This window comes from Pristiophorus japonicus, chromosome 9, assembly GCF_044704955.1.
Source record: "Pristiophorus japonicus isolate sPriJap1 chromosome 9, sPriJap1.hap1, whole genome shotgun sequence".
In the NCBI taxonomy this organism is placed as follows: Eukaryota; Metazoa; Chordata; class Chondrichthyes; family Pristiophoridae; genus Pristiophorus; species Pristiophorus japonicus.
In genome coordinates this window covers 217,257,132-217,284,827 of record NC_091985.1, presented here as the reverse complement: position 1 = coordinate 217,284,827, position 27,696 = coordinate 217,257,132, and the positions used below count along the sequence as shown (strand labels likewise).

At 45.6% G+C, this 27,696-nt stretch overlaps 1 protein-coding gene across 1 annotated transcript; it reads right to left on the bottom strand.

Annotated features, from left to right (window-relative positions):
- On the bottom strand, window positions 1-27,431 carry LOC139274134 (zinc finger protein 229-like). The gene is made up of 3 exons (XM_070891178.1): window positions 27,422-27,431; window positions 25,965-26,384; window positions 1-907 (listed from the first exon to the last, which is right to left on the bottom strand). The coding sequence occupies exons 1-3, from the start codon at window positions 27,429-27,431 to the stop codon at window positions 132-134; spliced, it is 1,206 nt and encodes a 401-aa protein (XP_070747279.1). The 3' UTR covers window positions 1-131.
- Window positions 27,432-27,696: the final 265 nt, after the last annotated feature.

Genomic DNA, 27,696 nt, shown 5'->3' with positions numbered 1-27,696 from the left:
TTATACAGGTTATCAAACTATAGCCCAGTTATAGGGTTATATTACTAACATTGGCAGAAACAAATCCCAACTTCCAGAATGAACATGGTTCAGTCCCGGGTGTGATTAACAGCAGAATCCAACCCCTGCAGTCAGTTGTGAACTAGTTGGTGTTTCAGGAGGTCGGATGACACAGCAAATCCCTTCCCACACATGGTGCAAGGGAATGGCTTCTCCTTCGTATGAACTTGTTTGTTGTGTACCAGCAGGCTGGATGACCGAGTGAATCTCTTCCCACAGACAGAGCAGCTAAACGGCCTCTCTCCAGTGTGAATTTGCAGGTGTTTCTGAAGGCCAGATGACAAAGCGAATCCCTTCCCACATTCATAGCAAATGAATGACCTCTCCTCGGTGTGAACTTGCTTGTTGTGTGCCAGCAGGTGGGATGACTGAGAGAATCCCTTTCCGCACACAGAGCAGGTGAATGGCCTCTCCCCAGTGTGAACTCGCTGGTGTGTCAGCAGGTTGGATGACCGAGTGAATCCCTTCCCACACATAGAGCAGATGAATGGTCTCTCCCTGGTGTGAACTTGCTGCTTGTGTGCCAGCAGGTTGGATGACTGAGTGAATCTCTTCTCACAGACATAGCAGGTGAACAGCTTCTCCCCAGTGTGAACTCGCTGGTGTTTGAGGAGGCCGGATGACTGAGTAAATCCCTTCCCACATTTGGAGCAAGTGAACGGCCTCTCCCCAGTGTGAACTCGCTGGTGTGCCAGCAGGCCAGATGACAGAGCGAATCCCTTCCCACACACAGAGCAGGTGAACGGCCTCTCCCCAGTGTGAACTCGCTGGTGTGTCAGCAGGCTGGATGAGTCAGTGAAACCCTTCCCACACAAGGAGCAGGTGAACGGCCTCTCCCCAGTGTGAACTTGCTGGTGAATTTTTAACCGGGATGGGGATCTGAATCCCTTCCCACAGTCCCCACATTCCCACGGTTTCCCAATGGTACGGGTGTCCTTGTGTCTCTCCAGGTTGGGTGATCAGTTGAAGCCTCTTCCACACACAGAACACGTGTATGGTTTCTCCCTGCTGTGAATGGTGCGATGTATTTTCAGGCTGTGTAACTGGTTAAAGCTCTTTCCAGTCAGTGCACTGGAACACTCTCACTCGGGTGTGTGTGTCTCAGTGCTTTTCCAGTCACACTGATATTTGAAATCTTTTCTTACAGACAGAACAGATAGACATTTCTCCTTCCACAGTCAAAGGCCGATGGTATTCAGGTCTTGATGAATCGAGTGACTCTGTCAGATCTTTATGTGATGTTTGGTTCGAGTTTCCCGTCTGTGAATCCTCCCGTTCTAATACGCTGTAAAAGGAATTTACAAAAGTCATCTCTGTAAGTACAGGATAGAAATTCAGAACCGACAACTCAAGTTTCCAGACAACGTTCCCTCTCACACCCGGGATCATTTAATCCAAAACCCAGTCTGTTAATTAAACTTTCAGTTAGGGACTTAGCATGTGCCCCACAGCATCTTCCCCACTGTCGATGTGTGAATAGAGCATCAGACCTGCAACCCTGATTTTAAATTTAAATTCACTCAGCAAATTTATTTCACGGCCTAATAATACAGCTCTATATTTACAGGAGGAAGTCAGTTATCTAAATCCTCGAGTGGACAAAATAAAGATCTCAAATGTAAGAGTCCCTCGAATCCTTTGTTAAAACCTTTCAAATCTTGCCCGGTTCCTTCCTTATTACAGAATTTCCCCTCCCTGTGGGAGTCGATATTGATCAAAAACTATTAATTGGAAAATTCTTAGATCTGGTACTGTGTAATGAGACAGGATTAGTAAACAATCTCCTAGATAAGGAACCTCTCGGAATGAGTGACTATAACTTGGTTGAATTTCAAATTCAGTTGGAGGGTGAAAAAGTTAGTGCTCAAACCGGTGTCCTAAGCTTAAATAAAGGAGACTACTAAGGTATGAAGGCAGAGTTGGCTAAAGTGGCCTGGGAAAATAGATTAAAGTGAATGGTGGTTGATAAACAGTGGCAGACATTTAAGGAAATATTTAGTAACTCGCAACAAAAATATATTCCAGTGAGAAGGAACGATGTTAAGAGAAGAGATAACCATCCGTAGCTAACTAAGGAAATAAGGGAGGGTATCAAATTGAAAACAAGGGCATACAATGTGGCCAAGACTAGTGGGAGGCCGGAGGATTAGGAAACTTTTAAGCAAAGAATGAGTAAAAAAATAATAAAGAGAGGGAAGATAGATTATGAAAGTAAACTAGTACAAAATATAAAAACAAATAATAAGAGTTCCTACAGTTACATAAAAAGGAAAAGAGTGGCTCAAGTAAATGTTGGTTCCCTGGAAGATGAGACAGGGGAATTAATAATGGGGAACAGGGAAAGGGCAGAGATGTTTTGTATTGGCCTTCATGGCAGAAGACACTAAAAACATCCCAATAGTGGATAATCACGTGGCTATAGGGAGGAACTTAATACAATCATTATAACTAAATAAGTAGTACTTGGTAAAATAATGGGACTAAAGGCGAACAAGTCCCCTGCACCTGATGGCGTACATCCTAGGGTCTTAAAGGAAGTGGCTGCAGAGATAGTGGATGCATTGGTTGTAATCTACCAAAATTCCCTGGATTCTGGGGAGGTCCCAGCGGATTGGAAAACTGCAAATGTAACGTCCCTATTTAAAAAAGGAGGCAGACAGAAAGCAGAAAGCTATAGACCAATTAGCCTAACATCGGTCATTGGGAAAATGCTGGAGTCCATTGTTAAGTGTAAGGGGATAAAATACGGTCACTAGAGTGGGGACAGATGGATGGTCACTAAAGTGGATACTGAAAGTAGTGAATTGATCTAACACATGGTCGAGATTGTAGGGCTTATCAGTATTAGGAGGTTCTGAGGAATCCGGAGTTCCTCTGTCTTACGGTAGGGATTGTGATTGACCGATTGTATGTAAAACTTGCTTATGTATGTAAAGCACGCTTGTACACTCGCTTACATTGGGTTAAGACGAGGGAAGCAGCAAAGCCTGATGGTTAATGAACCATCTCTTGTATTAACCTTAGTACAGACTCATGGAAGCTGTATTTAGTACAGAACAAGGACAGTAAAATGTTTGGGAACATAGATTATAGCAACATGGGCACAGGATGGTATTGACTGGTAGTTCTGACTAGAGTTCTTGGGAAAGGGATAAGGAGGCACCACCCTGGAAAACAAAGTTCATCAACACGTCATGAGGAACTGAGGCAAAGTTGACACCACTGTATAACACATTCCGGGAGGGTGACGTGTGATGAGAGATGGACAGGTGGGGGGAACCACCCAGAGCCAGTCTGATAAGGGTCAACAAATCAATGTAACTTCGCTCATAGCAGTGAGCCAATCGGTGGTTTTGTAGGAGGGTCGCACACCTCAGAAAATGTATAATTTTAATTACAAACTGTTGTATTGGGAAGTGTTCATCGGAATTCTTCCCTAGCATGCTCAAATAAAACCGGTTAAACCAAGGTTTCATTTGAGTGATTCCTTGGTCGCTATACGGATGGGCGGGTGTTAATTCCTTATATCAGGGAGTCCACCTTGAGGAAGAGAAGTGTTCTTTTTATCCCAACATTAAGGAAGCAATAACGGGACATTTGGAAAAGCATAATTCAATCAAGCAGAGCCAGCATGGTTTTATGAAAGGGAAATCATGTTTGACAAATTTGCTGGAGTTCTTTGAGGATGTAACGACAGGGTGGATAAGGGGGGACCAGTGGATGTGGTGTATTTCGATTGCCAGAAGGCATTCGATAAGGTGCCACATAAAAGGTTACTGCACAAGATAAAAGTTCAAGGTGTTGGGAGTAATATAGTAGCAGAATGGATAGAGGATTGGCTAACTAACAGAAAACAGAGAGTCGTGATAAATGGATCATTTTCAAGTTGTCAAACTGTAACTAGTGCAGTGCCGCAGGGATTGATGCTGAAGCCTCAACTATTTACAATCCATATTAATGACTTGAAGGGACTGAGTGTAATGTAGCCAAGTTTGCTGATGATACAAAGATGGGTGGACGAGCAAATTGTGAGGAGGACACAAGAAATCTGAAAAGGGATATAGACAGGTTAAGTGAGTGGGCAAACATTTGGCAGATGGAGTATGTGGGAAAATTTGAGGTTTTTCACTTTGTCAGAAATAATAGCAAAGCAAATTATAATTTAAATGGAGAAAGATTGCGAAGTACTGCAGTCCAGTGGGACCTGTGACTCCTTGTGCATGAAACACAAAAAGTTAGTATGCAGGTACAGCAAGTAATCAGGAAGGCAAATTGAATGTTGGCCTTTATTGCAAGGGGGATGGAGTATAAAAGCATAAACATCCTGCTACAACTGTACAGGGAATTGGTGAGGCCACACCTGGAGTACTGTGTACAGTTTTGGTCTCGGTATTTAAGGAAGGATATACTTGCATTGGAGGCTGTCCAGAGAAGGTTCACTAGTTTGATTCCGGAGATGAGGGGGTTGACTTATGAAGATAGGTTTAGTAGATTGGGCCTATACTCATTGGAGTTCAGAAGAGTGAGAGGTGATCTTATCAAAACTAAGATAATGAAGGGGTTCGACAAGGTGGATGCAGAACTCATAGGGAAAACTAAAACTAAGGGACATAGTCTCAGAATAAGGGTCCGCCCCATTTAAAACTGAGATGAGGAAAAATTTCTTCTATCAGAGGGTTGTAAATCCGTGGAATTCTCTGCCCCAGAGTGCTGTTTAGGCTGGGTCATTGAATATATTTAAGGCGGATAGACAGACAGATTTTTGAGTGATAAGGGAATAAAAGGTTATGGGGAACGGGCAGGGAAATGGAGCTGATTCCATGAACAGATCAGCGATGATCTTAATAAATGGCGGAGCAGGCTCAAGGGGCCAAATGGCCTACTCCTGCTCCTTGTTCTTATGTTCTAGCTGGTCTTTTCACTTTAAACACAGCTCTCCCCTCCTTTAAATCCAGGATTAGTGTTACCGGAAACTGGAATACCTCACCACACAAATTTAAAAAGGCCTGGCACTGAATTATTCCTCTCTCCAGCCTGTAACCGATGAAACTTGTAACACCGAGGCTGAAATTCCACTTCCATGCGCCGGGTTCCAAACGTGGGACTGTACTTGGGAATTCTAACTCTGGGACTGTACATGGGAATTCTAACATTAGGACTGTACTTGGGGATTCTATCCCTGGGACTGTACATGGGGAGTCTAACCCTGGGACTGTGCATGGGGATTTAAACCCCGGGACTGTACATGGGGATTACAACCCTGGGAATGTAAATGGAGTGTCTAACTCTGGGACTGTACATGGGGATTCCAACCCTGGAACTGTATATGGGGATTCTAACCCTGGGACTGTACATGGGGAACCTAACTCTGGGACTGTATATGGGAATTTTAACCCTGGGACTGTACATGGGAATTCTAACATTAGAATTGTACATGGGGATTCTAACCCTGGGACTGTACATGGGGATTCAAACATTGGGAATGTACATAGGGATTCTAGCCCTGGAAATGTACATGGGAATTGTAATCCTGGGACTGTACATGAGAATTCTAACCCTGGGACTGTACATGGGGATTCTAACATTGGAACTGTACCTGGGAATTCTAACCCTAGGATTGTACATGGGGATTCTAACCCCGGACTGTACATGGGGATTCTAATCCTGGGACTGTCTAATCCAGAGAAGTGTGAAGTAATGCATTTGGGGAGGGATAACAAGGAAAGGGAATACACATTAAATGGTAGGACATTGAGAAGTGTAGAAGAACAAAGGGACCTGGGAGTGCATGTCCACAGATCCCTGAAGGTGGCAGGCCAGGTGGATAAGGTGTTTAAGAAGGCACACGGAATGCTTTCCTTTATTAGCCTAGGCATAGAATATAAGAGCGGGTGGGTTATGCTTCAACTGTGTAAAACACTTGTTACGTCACAATTGGAGTACTGTGTGCAGTTCTGGTCACCACATTAAAGGAAGGACGTGATTGCACTGGAGAGGGTATAAAGGAGATTTACGAGGATGTTGCCGGGAGTGGAGAATCTTAGCTACGAGAACAGATTGGATAGGCTGTGTTTGTTTTCCTAGCAACAGAGGAGGTTGAGGGGAGACCTCATTGAAGTGTATAAAATTATGAGGGGCTTAGATATAGTGGACAAAAAGGACCTATTTCCCTTCGCAGAGGGGTCAACAACCAGGGGCATAAACTTAAAGTAATTGGTACAAGGTTTAGAGAGGAAAGTTCTTCACGCAGAGGATTCTGTGGGTCCGGAACTCATTGCCTGAAAGGGTGGTAGAGGCAGAAATCCTCACCACATTTAAACAGTATTGGATTTGCACTTAAAGTGCCATGACCTGCAGGGTTACTGACTTAGAGCTGGAAAGTGGGAATAGGCCTCTTGTTGGCTGGCCCAGACACGATGGGCCGAAATGGCCTCCTTCCATGCTGCAAACTTCTATGATTCTATGATTTTAACCCTGGACTGTGCATGGGGATTCTAACCCTGGGACTGTAGAAGGGGGTCCAGCTCTGGGGCTCTTCTCTTATACTTGTGTGGGATGTAAACCATAAGCTGGGCACTTACCAACGCCTTCAGGAAAGATGTTGAGAAATCAGATGTGTGGTGAGTGAGAATAAAATAAATGAGTCAGATAAAGATCTCCCGAGCACTGGGACCCGGTTGGGAACACGCTGAAGCCCCAACCTGGCTGCGCATGCGGTGTTACGCCATGAAGCGAGCGAGCCGCTCGCTGAACCACCCCGCCTTCCTGTACAAAGATGGCGGTTAATCCGGGCCTGTTACCGGGAGAAAAACCCGTCGCTGCAAACGCGGGAGTTTCGGGTTATTACTCGGGGCTTGCGGCCGACACCAGTTGTTTATGAAGCCTCTACGCCCACTTGCCTATCGATGACTCCCCTGTGCCCCCTGATTCTCACCCGGTGCAGAGCCCAGCTCAAGCCTGAGCTCGTCTCAGCGTCCGTGTGTCTCCAGTGCACGCTCTGCGCATGCTCGAAACATTGCCCGGTACTGCGCCTGCGCAGCTGGCTCCTGTCGTCTGGGTGCGGCATATGCTGCCCCGCGGGGAATGCTGGGCAAAGGCCCCACCATTGTAAGAACTTATCACAGAATCACAGAAAATTAGGACACAGCAGGAGGCCATTCGGTGCATCGTGTCTGCATCGGTCGACAGAGTTACCTAGCCCAATCCCACCTTCCAGCACTAGGTCCGTAGTCCTGTAAGTGCACATCCAAGTATCTTTTAAATGTGATGAGGGTTTCTGCCTCTACCACCTTTTCAGACAGTGAGTTCCAGACTCCCACCACCCTCTGGGTGAAGAAATGTTGCCTCATCTCCCCTCTAATCCTTCTACCAACTACTTTATGTCTATGCCCCCTGGTTATTGACCCCTCTGCTAAGGGAAATAAGTCCTTCCTATCCACTCTGTCCAGGACCCTCATAGAAACATAGAAACATAGAAAATAGGTGCAGGAGTAGGCCATTCGGCCCTTCGAGCCTGCACCGCCATTCAATGAGTTAATGGCAAAACATGCAACTTCAGTACTCCATTCCTGCTTTCTCGCCATACCCCTTGATCCCCCTAATAGTAAGGACTAAATCTAACTCATTTTGAATATATTTAGTGAATTGGCCTCAACAACTTTCTGTGGTAGAGAATTCCCCACAGGTTCACCACTCTCTGGGTGAAGAAGTTTCTCCTCACCTCGGTCCTAAATGGCTTACCCCTTATCCTTAGACTGTGACCCCTGGTTCTGGACTTCACCAACATTGGGAACATTCTTCCTGAATCTAACCTGTCTAAACCCATCAGAATTTTAAACGTTTCTATGAGATCCCCTCTCATTCTTCTGAACTCCAGTGAATACAAGCCCAGTTAATCCAGTCTTTCTTGATATGTCAGTCCCGCCATCCCGGGAATCAGTCTGGTGAACCTTCGCTGCACTCCCTCAATAGCAAGAATGTCCTTCCTCAAGTTAGGAGACCAAAACTGTACACAATACTCCAGGTGTGGCCTCACCAAGGCCCTGTGCAACTGTAATAACACCTCCCTGCCCCTGTATTCAAATCCCCTTTCTATGAAGGCCAACATGCCATTTGCTTTCTTAACCACCTGCTGTACCTGCATGCCAACTTTCAATGACTGATATACCATGACACCCAGGTCTCATTGCACCTCCCCTTTTCCTAATCTGTCACCAAAGTGGATAACCTCACATTTATCCACATTATACTTCATCTTCCGTGCATTTGCCCACTCACCTAACCTATCCAAGTCACTCTGCAGCACCTTAGCATCCTCCTCGCAGCTCACACTGCCACCCAACTTAGTGTCATCCGCATAATTGTATACACCTCAATTAAATCTCCCCACAGTCTCCTCTGTTCGAAGGAAAATAACCCGAATCTAAATCTTTCCTCATAGCTAAAGTTTCTCAATCCTGGCAACATTCTTACAAATCTTCTCTTCACCCTTTCTAGTGAATAGAACATGATTTTCTGTAATCGGATTGAGGACTGAACCATGTTCATTCTAGCAGTTATGGTTCGTTTCTGCTGATCTGAATAACCCGCATACCTAGGCTGGAGATTAATATTCTGTATAAATATTGAATACATCATAAGAATGTAAAAATTAGGAGCAGGAGTAGGTCATACAATCCCTCGAATCTGCTCCGCCATTCAATAAGATCATGGCTGATCTTTGATCTCAACTCCACTTAGAATCATACAATCATAGAATGGTTACAGCACAGAAATCCATTTGGCCCTTCGAGCCAGTGCTAGCTCTCTGCAAGTGCACCTCAGCTAGTCTCACTACTCCACCCTTTCCCTGTAGCCCTACAAAAAAAATGCTGTGTCCTTTGGTTCTCGACCCTTCTGTCAATGTTTTTTTTCCTGCACTGCTCTGTAACAATTCTTCAATCGGATTGGTTAAGGAGACACATAGTTGCTGTCCCAGTTCACATTTGTCCCAGATTCCCTGCAGAGGACGCTGCACCAAAATGGCTGTCCAATCACAGCAAGTTCCAGTGCAAATCCCCACAGAAAGTGTGTGGGCAAGTGCAAGTGTTGACTGAAAAATCTGTCCCATTGTCAAGTATTTTTCAAAACAATGAAGCAAATCACAATGGAATATATGCAAGCAAATATTTTGCTGGCGATTTAGTGCCTTATTGATGAGATTATGAAGCTTTTTTGGCCTACCTTTTGCAAGTGTTTAGCTATAATTTGTTTGTAACAACAACAACTTGTATTTATATAGCGCCTTTAACATAGTGAAACATCTCAAGGCGCTTCACAGGAGTGTTGAGATAAAAACATTGACACTGAGCCACATAAGTAGAAATCGGGGGCAGGTGTCCAAAAGCTTGGTCAAAGAAGTATGTTTTAAGAAACATCTTGAAGGAGGAAAGAGAGGTAGAGAGGTTTAGGCCGCGAGTTCCAGAGCTTGGGGCCTAGGCAGCTCAAGGCACGGCCACCAATGATTGAGCCATTATGATTAGGGATGCTCAAGAAGGCAGAATTAGAGGAGCACAGATATCTCGGGGGGTTGTGGGGCTGGAGGAGATTACAGCGATAGGGAGGGGGGAGGCCATGGAAAGATTTGTAAACAAAGATGAGAATATTGAAATAAAGGCATTGCTTAACTGGAAGCCAATGTTGGTCAATGATGGGTGAGCGGGACTTGGTGCGAGATAGGACATGGGCAGCCGAGTTTTGGATCACCTCTAAATTACGTATGATAGAATGTGGGAGGCCAGCCAGGAGTGCATTGGAAATGTCACGTCTAGAGGTAACAAAGGCATGGATGAGGGCTTCAACAGCGGATAAGCTGAGGCAAGGGCGGAGATGGTTGATGTTACAGAGGTGGAAATAGGCAATCTTAGTTAGCAGTGGATATATGGTCAAAAGCTAATTTCAGAGTCAAATATGACACCAAGGTAGCGAGCAGTCTGGCTCAGCCTCAGACATGAGTTAAGGACAGGGATGGAGTCAGTGGCTAGAGAGCAGAGTTTGTGGCGAAGACCAAAAACAATGGTGATGACCAAAAACGATCTTCGCAATATTCATTGGAGAACATTTCTGTTCATCCAGAACTGGATATTGGACAAGCAGTCAGACAATTTAATGACCATGGAAGGGTCGAGAGAAGTGGTAGTGAGGTAGAACCGGATGTCATCAGCATACATGTGGAAACTGACACTATGTTTTCAGATCATTTTGCCAAGGGGCAACATGTAGATGAGAACTAGGAAGGGCCAAGGATAGATGCTTGGGGGCACTAGAAGTAACGATGCGGGGTGGAAAGAGAAGCCATTGCAGGTGATTCCATGGCTATGATTAGATGGATAAGAATGGAAGCAGACAAGTGCAGTCCCACCCAGCTGGACGACGGTGGAGAGATGTTGGAGAAGGATAGAGTGGTCGACCGTGTCAAAGGCTGCAGATAAGTTAAGAAGGAAAAGGAGGGATAGCTTACCGTTGTCACAGTCGCAAAGGATGTCATTTGTGACTTTGATGAAAGCCGTTTCCGTACTGCACCAGGCGTGGAAATTGGATTGGAGGGATTCAAACATGTAATTGCAGGAAAGATGGGCATGGATTTGGGAGCGGACAATATGTTCATGGACTTTGGCGAGGAAAGAGGGAGTTGACGGTTGTTTTTTTGAGGAGAGTGGTGATGAGAGCAGATTTGAGGGAGAGGAGGATAGTACCTGAGGAGAGAATGTGAACTAACATGGGAGCCAGAAAAGGAAGTTGGGTGGTCAGCAGTTTGGTGGGAATGGGGTTAAGTTAGCAGTAAGTAGGCCTCATGGACAGGATGTGCTCAAAAAGGTCATGAGGGGAGATCGGAGAGAGACTGGGGAAAGATGTGAGGTCAGGGCTAGGGCAGGGGGGATCCTTAGAGTAAGTTTAGCCTGATGGGCAAGGGGAAGGAAGGGATGAGGCAGAGACAGCTGAAGGGATGGTCTCAATCTTAGAGACAAAGAAGTCCATGATCTCCTGACACTTAATATCAGAGATGAGAGTGAAGTCTGGGGAGAGGGGTTTAAAAAAGATGGTTAGCAGTGGAGAATCAAAACCGGGGTTTATCTTTACATTCCAGAATGATTCTGGAATAGTGAACGATTTTGGCAGACGAGAGCAGGACCTGATAATGCTTGTGGTTCAGCCAGATCTGATGGTGCATGACTCAACCAGTTGTCCACTACATCCGTTCAAGTCTGCGTCCCTTGAACTTGAGGGAGTGAAGATCAGGGCTGTACTGGGGAACAGCCAGGCTGCGAGAGAGGAATTGTTTTAACAGGGCCTAGGGCATCAGAGGTGATGGTGAGGGTGTGACGAGCTGCAGAAATGTAATGGTGAATGGAGGGCCAAAGGCTGGACAGTTGGGAGTCCATAAATGCAGTTCGAAGAGAGTAGGGAGAGAGTTTTTTCCAGGAGCGGCACAGAAGGAAGTAGGGTTGGGGTGGAGAGAGGGGTGGAAGGGGGATGTGGGGGAGAGCTATACAAGGAAGTGGTCAGAGATGGCCTTATCTGCGATTTACTCAATGGGAATAGTGAGGCCAAGAGAGATGGCAAGGTCAGGGGGAGGGGGGAGGGTGGCCGTAAATATGAGTTGGGGAGTTTATATGGAGGGCGTGATTGTGGTCCAGCCAGATCTGATGGTGCATCGCTCAACCAGTTGACCACCACATCCGTTCAAGTCTATGTCCCTTGGCTAGTGAACTCAGATGAGAGAGAGCATGTTGAATTTAGATGGAGGTTGAAATCCCAGAGGATGAAAGTCGTTCAATGCAGAGGCAGAGGGAGGAAAGTAGTGAAGAAATATCGGTAATAAAATTTTTATGGTTTGTGGGTGGTAGTGATTGAGAATTTTAAAACAGAGGTGAGAGGGGTGGAATAAGATAAGTTGTTCAAAGGAGGAGAATGTGCCAGAGGATTTGGTGATGAGAGCCACACCGTCACCATGGCGGTCTGGGTGGGGCAAGTGGTGGAAGAGGCGGAGAGGGTCGGTGATGGCTGCACCACTGCCAGCGTTCACAGGGCCAGCGCTGGGGGGAGGCGGGGGGAGATGTGTTGGACGGGGAGGAGATGGCTGGATTACCACCCCCCCTCACCCCCAGTTGGCAGGCGTGTTGGGTGGGAAGGTCGGCGAGAGAGTAGGATGGGACAGTCGGGGCTGCTGCTCGTGAGGAGGCAGCGATGAGTGCCTCGATGGGCCCTTCGTAGGATGCCAAGAGAGGCACCGAGGGAAGCTGTAGGCTTGCCCAGGAGGGAGTCAAGCCTAGGACAGCGACAGGAGAGTAGGAAGGTCGAAGAGTAATGAAGGACTGGGTAGGGATTTAGGCGGGCAGAGTATCCGAGAGAGGAGAGGTGAAAGAAGGCATGATGACAGGGGAGAAGGTTCAGGGAGGGATAAAGAGAAAAGGAAAGAGGGGGATAAAGTATTGAATGGCTCGGGTCCGGAACGGCAGCCACAATGCACATGTAAATGGACAGGGGAAAAGCTCAGGTTACATCGACCTGTTTACACCTTGCACAATCCCCGCCCGCTTGCAGCTTGGAAAGGCACAAAACCAAAAAAGACACAAGTTTCGAAAAAGTTGCTACACCCAGTACTTTCGGTACCTGAATGCGACAATAAATTCGTACAATATATATAATTCGCCAACTGTCTGCCCGCAGGTGCAAACTTACATGGAACAAGCTGACCGCCTCAAAACAAGGACCATAAATCCAACAAAAACTGTTCTTCTATTGAAGTGATTGTCTCTGCACAGAATCAGTGAGCATAGGCACTGAAACCTGGTCTGCTGATTCACAGGCTTACTGGAACAGGGCGCCTCAGTGTGTAGTTCCCTCCCTCTCTCTCCTTCGGTAGGTATAGCTCTCATTGACAAATAGGTCTCTTCAACTTTTAACTCTCCAAAGCTTTCTTTAAATGTTTTTTGTCATAGACAAAGGGTAATAAAGGGCTGAAAAGGCACTTAAAAGGTAGCTGGCCAGACCCGGGAGGTCAACTAGTTGTAGGCAAGCTGAGATACCCTTCTTCCACCAATGTACTCAATCTTTTATCACCTATACTCATAATCATCATCATTATCATAGACAGTCCCTCGGAATCACGAAGACTTGCTTACACTCCTGAAGTAAGTTCTTTGGTGGCTGAAAAGTCCAATACAAGAGCCACAGACTCTGTCATAGGTGGGATAGACAGTCGTTGAGGGAAAGTGTGGGTGGGACTGGTTTGCCGCACGCTCTTTCCGCTGCCTGCGCTTGATTCTGCATGCTCTCGGAGATGAGACTCGAGGTGCTCAGCGCCCTCCCGATTGCACTTCCTCCACTGAGGGTGGTCTTGGGCCAGGGACTCCCAGGTGTCAGTGGGGATGTCGCACTTTATCAGGGAGGTTTTGAGGGTGTCCTTGTAATGTTTCCGCTGCCCACCTTTGGCTCGTTTGCAGTAATGGTGACCGTCTTTAAAAAGGGGGACAAGTCTGACTGCGGCAACTACAGAGGAATCTCCCTGCTATCAGTCACAGGAAAAGTTTTCCCTCGAGTCCTCCTCAACCTTAATTGATAAGCTGCCAGCAGTAGGGTCTTTTTACCGTGGCCGAGGAGCTCCTCCCGAAGTTGCAGTGTGGATTTCTACCCCTACCGGGTACAACAGACATGATTTTTCCAGCATGACAGCTACAGGAAAAATGCAGGGAACAGCGCCAGCCCTTATACATGGCCTTCTTCGACCTTACAAAGGCCTTTGACACTGTCACCTATACTGTGCCTTTTACTGCAACAGAAGTGATTGCGGACTGCCTTTTACGAGTCCAGTTCAGCTTATCGCACCGATCTATTCGCTCCCAGGGCTCCTTCTGTCTGTCTGGACCGCTGAAATCTGAAAACTGTTGTTATAGAAAACAGCTCACGGGGGATTTCCATTCATAGATGGGTGCTGCACACAGACACAGTTCCAAGAGCGCTCTCTTGTGACAGTTCAATGAAAAAGGACATTGTGCAACTCGAGACACACACACACACACACAAGACTAAAAATAATAATAGAGATCCACCTTCTGACAGGAAGTGCCGCTTACTGTTTTCTGCAAAGCCTCTCCTCTGCAGACCAACAGTTCACATGTAGACTTGCTGTTTGCTCTGCAACAAGCTCGGCCAGGGTCCGTGACCATTCCGACCCTGCTGCTAGCAGCTTATCAATTAAGGTGTACTGAGTCATACGAAAACATGGGCCTTACACTAAACATCCATAAGACAAAGGTCCTCCACCAGCCTGTCCTTGCCGCACAGCACTGCCCTCCAGTCAACAAAATCCACGGCGTGGCCCTGGACAACGTAGACCATTTCCCATACCTCGGAAGCCTCTTATCAACAAGAGCAGACATTGATGATGAGATTCAACACCGCCTCCAGTGTGCCAGCGCAGCCTTCGACCACCTGAGGAAAAGAGTGATCGAAGACCAAGCCCTCAACACTGCCACCAAGCTCATGGTCTACAGGGCTGTAGTAATATCCGCCCTCCTGTATGGCTCAGAGACATGGACCATGTACAGTAGACACCTCAAGGCGCTGGAGAAATACCACCAACGATGTCTCCGCAAGATCCTACAAATCCGCTGCGACGACAGACACATTAACATTAGCGTCCTTGACCAGGCCAACATCCTGAGCATTGAAGCACTGACCACACTTGATCAGCTCCGCTGGGCAGGCCACATTGTTCCGTTGCCAGACACGAAACTCCCAAAGCAAGCACTCTACTCGGAACTCCTTCAGGCAAATGAGCCAAAGGTGGGCAGAGGAAATATTACAAGGAAATGTTACACCCTCAAAGCCTCTCAGATAAACTGGTACATCTCCACTGACACTGGAGTCGCTGGCCAAAGACCGCCCGAAGTGGAGGAAGTGCATCCGGGAGGATGCTGAGCACCTCGAGTCTCATCGCCGAGAGCATTCAGAAATCAAGCGCAGGCAGCGGAAGGGGTGTGCAGAAAACCAGTCCCACCCATCCTTTCCCTCAACGACTATCTGTCCCACCTGTGACAGAGACTGTGGTTCTCATATTGGACTGTTCAGCCACCTAAGAACTCATTTTATGTTGATGATGATGATCAATTAAAATTCAGCAGCAGTGTGATCTGTAACTGCACTGAAAACTTTCCACCCACAGCTCCTGACCAGTTTCAAGTTAAATCTCCCTCTACACTGTCCTATCAAACACTCCTAGGGCAGGTATAGCACGGGTTAGATACAGAGTAAAGCTCCCTCTAATCTGTACCCCAGTGAGAGTCAGTGCTGGAGGAAGCTGTACCCCAGTGAGTGTCAGTGCCAGAGGAAACTGTACCCCAGTGAGAGCCAGTGCCAGAGGAAACTGTACCCCAGTGAGAGTTAGTGCCAGAGGAAACTGTACCCCAGTGAGAGCCAGTGCCAGAGGAAACTACCCCAGTGAGAGTCAGTGCCAGAGGAAACTGTACCCCAGTGAGAGTTAGTGCCAGAGGAAACTGTACCCCAGTGAGAGTTAGTGCCACAGGAAATTGTACCCCAGTGAGAGTCAGTGCCAGAGGAAACTGTACCCCAGTGAGAGTCAGTGCCAGAGGAAACTGTACCCCAGTGAGAGTTAGTGCCACAGGAAATTGTACCCCAGTGAGAGTCAGTGCCAGAGGAAACTGTACCCCAGTTAGAGTCAGTGCCAGAGGAAACTGTACTCCAGTGAGAGTCAATGCCAGAGGAAACTGTACCCCAGTGAGAGTTAGTGCTGGAAGAAATTGTATTCCAGTGAGAGTCAGTACCAGAGGAAACTGTATCCCAGTGAGAGTCAGTGCCAGAGGAAACTATCCCAGTGAGAGTCAGTGTCAGAGGAAACTGTACCCCAGTGAGAGTTAGTGCCAGAGAAAACTGTACCCCAGTGAGAGTTAGTGTCAGAGGAAACTGTACCCCAGTGAGAGTCAGTACCAGCTGATTAGCTATCCGCAGGGTGTGACTTTGTGCAGTCCCTTGTTCAGGGCCTGGGCCTTGGGGTCAGGGGAGGCTGTGGGCCTTTATTCCCTTTATTGGGCACAAAGCTCTTGGTCTCAACCCACTGGCTCAGATTTTAATATAGACATTTAAAATTCATCAATAAAAGGGACAGGGTCTCTAATTCTGTTTTGCGACAGTTCCTGGGACGACTGTATCTCCCCCTGTCCTCCATACATTGGCTTGTAGTAGTTAAAGGGACAGCGATTCTCCTTGTTCTGCCAGTTTGTAATTAACTTTATCCGAAATTAAAGACTGAATGAGCTTACCAATAACTTCTCGAGTCTTGGTTTGATCTTCCAGAATTCCCTAGATTCTAGAACGGTCCCCGAGGATTGGAAGGTGGCAAATGTCAAGGAGTAATTAAAGGAGGAGACAGTAACAATATAGGATAGGATAAAATTAGATAAAGTGGGACTTAAAAGGTTGGCAGTCTTCAATATAGAAATGTCACCTGGTCCAGACAGGCTGCATCCGAGGTTACTGAGGGAAGTAAGGATGGAAATTGTGGAGGCTCTGGCCACAACCTTCCAATCCTCCTTGGATATGGGAGTGGTGCCAGAGGACTGCAGGATTGCAAATGTTACACCTCTGTTTCAAATAGGGGAGAGGGATAAACCCAACAACTACAGGCCAGTCAGACTAACACCAATGGTGGAGAAACTGTTAGATACAATAATCCAGGACAATATTCATTTGTATTTGGAAAAGTATGGGCTAATAACTGAAAGTCAGCACGGATTTGTTAAAGGCAACTCATGTTTGACTAACTTGATTCAGTTTTTGATGAAATAACAAAGAGTGTTGATGAGGGTAGTGTGGTTGATGTTGTGTATATGGACAAAAAGCGCTTGATAAAGCACCACATAATAGAATTGTTAGCAAAATGGAAGCCTATGGGATTAAAGGGACAGTGGCAGCATGTATACACAATTGGGTAAAGGACAGAAAGCAGGGAGTAATGGTGAACGGCTATTTTTCAGACTGGAGGCAAATATCCAATGGTATTTCCCAGGGGTCACTGCTCTTTTTGATATATATTAATGGGTTGGACTTAGGTATACAGGGCATCATTTCATCGTTTGCAGATTACACAAAACTCAGAACTGTAGCAAACAATGAGGAGGGTAGTAACAGACTTCAGGTGGAAATAGACAGGCTGGTGGAATGGGCAGACACGTGGCAGATGGAATTTAATGCAGAGAAGTGTGAAGTGATATATTTTGGTAGGAAAAATGAGGAGGGAATATGAATGAAATGGTACAATTTTATAGGAGGTACAGTAACAGAGAAACTTGGTGTGTATGCACATAAATCTTTGAAGGTGTCAGGAGAACAGTGGAACACTGAAGTCTAGAGGCAACAAAGGCATGGTTGTGTGTTTCAGCAGTAGAGCAGCTAAGACCTCCTCCTTTTACCTCCGTAATATCACCCAGTTTCGCCCCTGCCTCAGCTCATCTGTTGCTAAAATCTTCATTCATGCCTTTGTTGTCTCCAGGCTCGACTATTACAGTGGTCCTTGTACACCAGTCATTGAAAGCAAACATGCAGGTGTAGCAAGCAGTTAGGAAGATAAATGGTATGTTGGCCTTCATTGCAAGAGGATTTGAGTACAGGAGCAAGGATCTCTTACTACAGTTATACAGGGCCTTGGTGAGACCGCACCTGGAATATTGTGTGCAGTTTTGTTCTCCTTACCGAAGGAAGGATATACTTGCCATAGAGGGGGTGCAGAGGAGGTTCACCAGACTGATTCCTAGGATGGCAGGACTGTTGTATGAAAAGAGATTGGGTCGACTAGGCCTGTATTCACTAGAGTTTAGAAGAATAAGAGGGGATCACATTGAAACGTATAAAATTCTAATTGGGTTGGATAGACTGGATGCGGGGAGGATGTTTCCCCTGGCTGTGAAGTTTAGCACAAGAGGTCACAGTCTCAGGATATGGGGTAGAAAATTTAGGACCGAGATGCGGAGACATTTTTCCACTCAGAGGGTGGTGAATCTGTGGAATTCTCTACCATAGAAGACTGTGGAGGCCAAGTCATATATTTAAGAGGGAGATAGATAGATTTCTAGAAACAAAAGGCATCAAGGGGTATGGGGAAAAGCGGGAATATGGTGTTGAGATAGAGGATCAGCCATGATCATATTGAATGGTGGTACAGACTCGAAAGGCCAAATGGCCTACTACTGCAACCATGTTCTATGTTTCTATGCTCTCCTGGCCGGGCTCCTAACTTCTACCCTCCATAAACTTCAACTCATCTAAAATGCTTCTGCCTGTATCTTAACTCGCACTAAGTCCTGTTCATCCTCACACCTGTGCTCACCAAACTATACTGGCTCCCAGACCAGCGATGCCTCCAATTTAAAATTCTTATCCTATTTTCAAATCCATCCATGGCCTTGCCCCTCCCTTTCTTTGTAACGCCCTCCAGCTCTACAAACATCTAAGAACTCTGCGTTCCTCCAATTCTTGCCAATTCTGTATCCCTGATTTGATCCGCTCCACCAGTGGTGGCCATGCATTTAACTGTCTAGATCCGAAACTCTGGAAATCCCTCCTTAAATCTCTCCAACTCTCCACCTCTCTCTCCTCCTTTAAGACGTTCCTTTAAATCTACCTCTTTGATCATGCTTTAGGTCACCTGACCTAACATCGTTTTATATGCCTCACTGTCAAATCTTGTTTAATAAGACTCTTGTGAAGCACCTGGTAATGTTTTACTATGTTAAAGGAGGTCTATAAATGTAAGGCGTTGTGGTTGTTGACTTTAGAGGATAGAGAGTAGGATCGTGCACTCAACATTTTTGGCTGAAGATATTTGTGAATGCTGGACTCTGCCATCATTGAGGATGGGGATGTTCATGGAGCCTCTTCCTCCTGTTACTAGTTTAATAGTCCACCACCATTCACGAGTAGATATGTAGGACTGCAGAGCTTTGATCTGATCCGTTGGTTGTGTGATCAATTACCTCTGTCTATAGAATGCTGCTTCTGTTGTTTAACAGGCATGTAGTCTTGTGTTGTAGCATGTGGTGTCCATGTGAAAGGTGTGATACATTCCACGACCCGTGAGCAACACAGGTTAAAGAGGTGATAATTCATCTCCCCAATCACATTATGATTTGTGTCTACATAGTTATTACTGTTTATTTCATATTTGTTGTGCACGGGCACACTTGCCTGAAAGGTATTTGTTACCATCTGGTGACACTGCAGCCAAATATGCTGATGATACAAAGATAGGTGGGAAAGCAAGTTGTGAGGAGGACACAAAGAATCTGGAAAGGGATATAGATAGGTTAAGTGAGTTGGCAAAAATTTGGCAGATGAAGTATAATGTGGGAAAATGTGAGGTTATCCACTTTGGTAGGAAGAATACAAAAGCAAATTATTATTTAAATGGAGACGACAAAATGCTGCGGTATAGAGGGATCTGGGGATCCTTATGCTTGAAACACAAAAAGTTAGCATGTAGGTACAGCAATTAGGAAGGGAAATGGAATGTTGGCCTTTATTGCAAGGGGGTGGAGTACAAAAGTAGAGAAGTCTTGCTACAACTGCACAGGGTATTGGTGAGACCACACCTGGAGTACTGCATACAGATTTGTTCTCCTTATTTAAGGAGGGATATACTTGCATTGGAGGCAGTTCAGAGAAGGTTCACTAGGTTGATTCCTGAGATGAAGGAGTTGTCTTGTGAAGAAAGCTTGAGCAGCTTGGGCCCACACTCATTGGAGTTTAGAAGAATGAGAGGTGATCTTATTGAAGGGAGCTAGGAGTTAAATTAAAAAGTAGGACATCAAAGGTAGTAGTCTCAGGATTGCTACCAGTGCCACGTGCTAGTCAGAGGAGAAACTGCAGGATAGCTAAGATGAATGCGTGGCTTGAGGAGTGGTGCAGGAAGGAGGGATTCAAATTCCTGGGACATTCGAACCGGTTCTGGGGGAGGTGGGACCAGTACAAACCGGACGATCTGCACCTGGGCAGGACCGAAGCCAATGTCCTAGGGCGAGTATTTGCTAGTTCTGTTGGGGAAGCGTTAACCTAATATTCCAGGGGGATTGGAACTTATACAGGGAGACAGAAGAAAGTAAAATGGGGGCAGAAGCAAAAGATAGAAAGAAGAAAAGTAAAAGTGGAGGGCAGAGAAACCCAAGGCAAAATTCAGAAAGGGCCACATTACAGCAAAATTCTAAAGGGACAAAGTGTGTTAACAAGACAAGCCTGAAGGTTCTGTGCCTCAATGCGAGGAGCATTCGTAATAAGGTGGAAGAATTAACTGCGCAGGCAGCTATTAACGAATATGATATAATTGGGATTACAGAGACATGGCTACAGGATGACCAAGGCTGGGAACTCAACAGCCAGGGGTATTCAACATTCAGGAAGGATAGACAGAAAGGATAAGGAGGTGGGGTAGCATTGCTGGTTAAAGAGGAAATTAATGCAATAGTAAGGATGAACATTAGCTTGGATGATGTGGAATCTGTATGGGTAGAGCTGCGGAATACCAAAGGGCAGAAAACGCTAGTGGGAGTTGTGTACAGACCACCAAACAGTAGTAGTGAGGTTGGGGACAGCATCAAACAAGAAATTAGGGATGCATGCAATAAAGGTACAGCAGTTATCATGGGCGACTTTAATCTACATATAGATTGGGCTAACCAAACAGGTAGCAATACATTGGAGGAGGATTTAGGGATGGTTTTCTAGACCAATATGTCGAGAAACAAACCAGAGGGCTGGCCATCCTAGACTGGGTGATGTGTAATGAGAAAGGACTAATTAGCAATCTTGTTGTGCGAGGCCCCTTGGGGAAGAGTGACCATAATATGGTAGAATTCTTTATTAAGATGGAAAGTGACACATTTAATTCAGATACGAGATTCTGAACTTAAGAAAAGCTAACTTCGATGGTATGAGTCGTGAATTGACTAGAATAGACTGCCGAATGATACTTAAAGGGTTGATGGTGGATAGACAATGGCAGACATTTAAATATCACATGGATAAACTTCTACAATTGTACATCCCTGTCTGGAGTAAAAATAAAACTGGGAAGGTGGCTCAACCGTGGCTAACAAGGGAAATTAGGGATAGTGTTAAATCCAAGGAAGAGGCATATAACTTGGCCAGAATAAGCAGCAAACCTGAGGACTGGGAGAATTGTAGAATTCAGCAGAGGAGGACTAAGGGTTTAATTAGGAGGGGAAAAATAAAGTATGAGAGGAAGCTTGCTGGGAACATAAAAACTGACTGCAAAAGCTTCTATTGATATGTGAAGAGAAAAAGATTAGTGAAGACAAACGTAGGTCCCTTGCAATCAGAATGAGGTGAAGTTATAATGGGGAACAAAGAAATGACAGACTAGTTGAACGAATACTTCGGATCTGTCTTCACGAAGGAATAACCTTCCGGAAATACTAGGGGACCGAGGGTCTAGCGAAAAGGAGGAACTGAAGGAACTTCTTATTAGTCAGGAAATTGTGTTAGGGAAATTGATGGGATTGAAGGCTGATAAATCTCCAGGGTCTGATAGTCTGCATCCCAGAGCACTTAAAGAAATGGCCCTACAAATAGTGGATGCATTGGTGATCATTTTCCGACTCTGGATCAATTCCTATGGACTGGAGGGTAGCTAATGTAACACCACTTTTTATAAAAGGAGGGAGAGAAAACAGGTAATTATAGACTGGTTAGCCTGACATCACTAGTGGGGAAAATGTTGGAATCAATTATTAAAGATGAAATAACAGCGCATTTGGAAAGCAGTGACAGGATCGGTCCAAGTCAGCATAGATTTAGGAAAGGGAAATCATGCCTGACAAATCTTCTAGAATTTTTTGAGGATGTAACTAGTAGAGTGGACAAGGGAGAACCAGTGGATATGGTATATTTGGACTTTCAAAAGGCTTTTGACAAGTGCCCACACAAGAGATTGGTGTGCAAAATTAAAGCACATGGTATTGGGGATAATGTATTGACGTGAATAGAGAATTGGTTGACAGACATGAAGCAGAGAGTCAGGATAAATGGGTCCTTTTCAGAATGACAGGCAGTGACTAGTGGGGTGCCGCAAGGTTCAGTGCTGGGGCCCCAGCTATTTACAATATGTATCAATTATTTAGATGAAGGGATTGAGTGTAATATCTCCAAGTTTGCAGATGACACTAAGCTGGGTGGCAGTGTGGGCTGTAAGGAGGATGCTAAGAGGCTGCAGGATGACTTGGACAGGTTAGGTGAGTGGCAGATGCGGTGTAATGTGAATAAGTGTGAGGTTATCCACTTTGGTGGCAAAAACAGGAAGGCAGAATATTATCTGAATGGTAACAGATTAGGAAAAAGGAGGTGCAACGAGACCTGCGTGTCATGGTTCATCAGTCATTGAAAGTTGGCATGCAGGTACAGCAGGCGGTGAAGAAGGCAAATGGTATGTTGGCCTTCATAACTAGGGGATTTGAGTAATGGAGCAGGGAGGTCTTACTGCAATTGTACAGGGCCTTGGTGAGGCCTCACCTGGAATATTGTGTTCCGTTTTGGTGCTGGGTCCTCAACTATTTACAATCTATATTAATTACTTGAATGAAGGGAACGAATGTAATGTAGCCAAGTTTACTGATGATATAAAGATGGATAGAAAAGCAAATTGTGAGGAGGGCACAGAAAATCTGCAAAGGGATTTAGACAGGCTAAAATTTGGCAGATGGAGTATAATGTGGGAAAATGTGAGGTTATCCACTTTGGCAGAAATAATAGAAAAGCAAATTATAATTGAAATGGAGCAAAATTACAAAGTGCTGCAGTACAGAGACACCTGTGGGTCCTTGTGCATGAAACACAAAAAGTTAGTACGCAGGTAGAGCAAATAATCAGGAAGGCAAATGGAATGTTGGCCTTTATTGCAAGGAGGATAGAGTATAGAAACATAGAAACATAGAAAATAGGTGCAGGAGCAGGCCATTCAGCCCTTCTAGCCTGCACCGCCATTCAATGAGTTCATGGCTGAACATGCAACTTCAGTACCCCCTTCCTACTTTCACGCCATACCCCTTGATCCCCCGAGTAGTAAGGACTTCATCTAACTCCCTTTTGAATATATTTAGTGAATTGGCCTCAACTACTTTCTGTGGTAGAGAATTCCACAGGTTCACCACTCTCTGGGTGAAGAAGTTTCTCCTTATCTCGGTCCTAAATGGCTTACCCCTTATCCTTAGACTGTGACCTCTGGTTCTGGACTTCCCCAACATTGGGAACATTCTTCCTGCATCCAACCTGTCCAAACCCGTCAGAATTTTAAACGTTTCTATGAGGTCCCCTCTCACTCTTCTGAACTCCAGTGAATACAAGCCCAGTTGATCCAGTCTTTCTTGATAGGTCAGTCCCACCATCCCGGGAATCAGTCTGGTGAATCTTCGCTGCACTCCCTCAATAGCAAGAATGTCCTTCCTCAAGTTAGGAGACCAAAACTGTACACAATACTCCAGGTGTGGCCTCACCAAGGCCCTGTACAACTGTAGCAACACCTCCCTGCCCCTGTATTCAAATCCCCTCGCTATGAAGGCCAACATGCCATTTGCTTTCTTAACCGCCTGCTGTACCTGCATGCCAACCTTCAATGACTGATGTACCATGACACCCAGGTCTCGTTGCACCTTCCCTTTTCCTAATCTGTCACCATTCAGATAATAGTCTGTCTCTCTGTTTTTACCACCAAAGTGGATAACCTCACATTTATCCACATTATACTTCATCTGCCACGCATTTGCCCACTGACCTAACCTATCCAAGTCACTCTGCAGCCTCATAGCATCCTCCTCGCAGCTCACACTGCCACCCAACTTAGTGTCATCTGCAAATTTGGAGATACTACATTTAATCCCCTCGTCTAAATCATTAATGTACAATGTAAACAACTGGGGCCCCAGCACAGAACCCTGCGGTACCCCACTAGTCACTGCCTGCCATTCCGAAAAGTACCCATTTACTCCTACTCTTTGCTTCCTGTCTGACAACCAGTTCTCAATCCACGTCAGCACACTACCCCCAATACCATGTGCTTTAACTTTGCACATTAATCTCCTGTGTGGGACCTTGTCGAAAGCCTTCTGAAAGTCCAAATATACCACATCAACTGGTACTCCTTTGTCCACTTTATTGGAAACATCCTCAAAAAATTCCAGAAGATTTGTCAAGCATGATCTCCCTTTCACAAATCCATGCTGACTTGGACCTATCATGTCACCATTTTCCAAATGCGCTGCTATGACATCCTTAATAATTGATTCCATCATTTTACCCACTACTGAGGTCAGGCTGACCGGTCTATAATTCCCTGCTTTCTCTCTCCCTCCTTTTTTAAAAAGTGGGGTTACATTGGCTACCCTCCACTCGATAGGAACTGATCCAGAATCAATGGAATGTTGGAAAATGACTGTCAATGCATCCGCTATTTCCAAGGTCACCTCCTTAAGTACTCTGGGATGCAGTCCATCAGGCCCTGGGGATTTATCGGCCTTCAATCCCATCAATTTCCCCAACACAATTTCCCGACTAATAAAGATTTCCCTTAGTTCCTCCTCCTTACTAGACCCTCTGACCACTTTTATATCCGGAAGGTTGTTTGTGTCCTCCTTAGTGAATACTGAACCAAAGTACTTGTTCAATTGGTCTGCCATTTCTTTGTTCCCCGTTATGACTTCCCCTGATTCTGACTGCAGGGGACCTACGTTTGTCTTTACTAACCTTTTTCTCTTTACATACCTATAGAAACTTTTGCAAATCGCCTTAATGTTCCCTGCAAGCTTCTTCTCGTACTCCATTTTCCCTGCCCTAATCAAACCGTTTGTCCTCCTCTGCTGAGTTCTAAATTTCTAAATAAAAGCAGGGAAGTCCTGCTACAACTGTACAGGGTATTGGTGAGGCCACACCTGGAGTACTGCGTACAGTTTTGGTCTCCGTATTTAAGGAAGGATATACTTGCATTGGAGGCTGTTCAGAGAAGGTTCATTAGGTTGATTTCGGAGATGAGGGGGTTGACTTATGAAGATAGGTTGAGTAGGTTGGGCCTATACTCATTGGACTCAGAAGAATGAGAGGTGATCTTATTGAAACATATCAGATACTGCAGGAGCTCGACAAGGTGGATGCAGAGAGGATATTTCCACTCGTGGGGGAATCCAGAACTCGGGGCATAGGTTCAGAATAAGAGGTTGCCTATTTAGAACTGAGATGAGGAAGAATTTCTTCTCTCAGTGAGTCATAAATCTATGCAATTCTCTGCACCAGAGAGCTGTGGAGGCTGGGTCATTGAATATATTTAAGGCGGTGATAGAAAGATTTTTGAATAATAATGGAGTGAAGGGTTATGGGGAGCAGGCAGGGAAGTGGAGCTGAGTACATGATCAGATCAGCCATGATCTTATTGAATGACGGAGCAGGGTCGAGGGGTCAAATGGCCTATTCCTGCTCCAATTTCTTATATTCTTATGTTCTTAAAGTGATTAACATACTGGGTTTTGTGTTTAATGATCCCAGGTATGCTACCTATACCTTCCCTGGCTAGCAAGACTAGGAGAGGCAGTCTGGAATGTATTGGGAGCTGGGACTTGTCCATAAGAGTAACCGAAGGTATGAGAGTTGAACTAATCTCGAGTTAGAAAGGAGAAAAGGCCCAAAAGTGGAACAGTCAGTAACAGGACACCAATAGTCTCCTCTTATCTTGGAGATATCAAATATTGACACACTCTGTTATTTTGAAATATCAAAATATTAAACTCCAGACCAATTGTAGAGGTTATTAACTTCAGCAAAAACAGCAGAGTCCAACCCCTACAGTCACTTGTGACCTCGCTGGTGTCTCAGCAGGTTGGATGAACAAGTGAATCTCTTCCCACACTCGGAGCAGGTGAATGGCCTTTCCCCAGTGTGAACTCCCTGGTGCATTAGAAGATTGGATGAACTAGTGAATCCCTTCCCACACTCGGAGCAGGTGAACAGCCTCTCCCCACTGTGAACTTGCATGTGTATTAGCAGGGAGGATGACAAAATGAATTCCTTCCCACACTGAGAGCAGGTGAACGGCCTCTCCCCAGTGTGAACTCCCTGGTGTATCACCAGGCTGGATGACAAAGTGAATCCCTTCCCACACTGAGAGCAGATGAACGGCCTCTCCCCGGTGTGAACTCGCTGGTGTGTCATCAGACTGGATGACTGAGTGAATGCTTTCCCACACACGGAGCAGGTGAACGGCCTCTCCCCAGTGTGATCTCACTGATGTCTCAGCAGGGTAGATAACCGAGTGAATCCCTTCCCACACTCAGAGCAACTGAACAGACTCTCTCTGGTGTGACTGTGCCATTGAATTACCAGCTCAGATGGGGAATTGAATTCCTTTCCACAGTCTCCAAATTTCCACGGTTTCTCCATGGTACGTGTGTCCTTGTGTGTCCCCAGGTTGGATGATCAGTTGAAGCCTCGTCATGTTTACGGTTTCTCCCCGCTGTTAATGGTGCGATGTTTTTTCTGGCTGTATAACTGGTTAAAGCTCTTTCCACAGAAAGTGCACTGGAACACTCTCACTCAGGCCTGTGTGTCTTGGTGCCTTTCCAGTCTCACTGATGTTTGTAACCTGTTCCCAGAGACAGAAGAGACAAATATTTCTCCTTCTACATTCAAAGGCCGATGATATTCAGGTCCTGAGGAATCGAATTGATGTGAAGTTTGGTTTGAGTTTCCCGTCTGCAAATCATCCCCTTCTAATACCCTGTAAAAAGAGATTACAGAACTCATCACTGTAATTACAGGACAGAAATTCAGAACAGTTACTATGGAAGATCCTTTCCTCTCTTGCTCCTCCAAAACTCTAAATTCCCGTCCCATACACACGTTCTCCTCCCTGTGCTGAAATCCAAACACATCACAAGCCTCAAGACAGTTTGTCCTCCGCTCCCAGTTTTCACCACCAACTCTGGCTGCATGCAGTTCTACACAAATACAAAAGCAAAAATAGAAAATGCTGGAAATCTCAGCGCATGAGGCAGTATCTGTGGAGAGAGAAACAGAATTAACATTTCAGGTCGATGACCCTTCGTCAGAACAGGCAATAGTTCGAAATGTAACAGATTCTTAAGGATGTGCTGGCGCCCTGAAAGGAGGAGGGGGAGGGGTTGGAAAGAACAAAAGGGAAGGTCTGTGACAGGGTGGGAGGCAGAAGTGATTTGATTGACAAAGGGGATGATGGCCAAATTGAGAGGGTAATAGCAGAAGTTAGGAAACAAAAAATGAGTCTAGAGAGAATAATTACCTGCTGCCATGGACAACAGAGAGAAGCAATATAAAGAGTGGGGGGGGGGGGGGGAGGGGAGATTTTGTAAAAAGAAAAGGACGAGGAAATGGAACAAAATGTGGGCAGAGATTATGGCCTGAAATTGTTTAACTCAATGTTGAGTCCAGAAGGCTGTAAAGTGCCTAAACGAAAGGTGAGTTGCTGTTCCTCGAGCTTGCATTGTGCTTCATTGGAACAGTGTAGGAGGCTGAGGGTGTAGAAGTCAGAGTGGGAGTGGTAACATCGTATTAGTA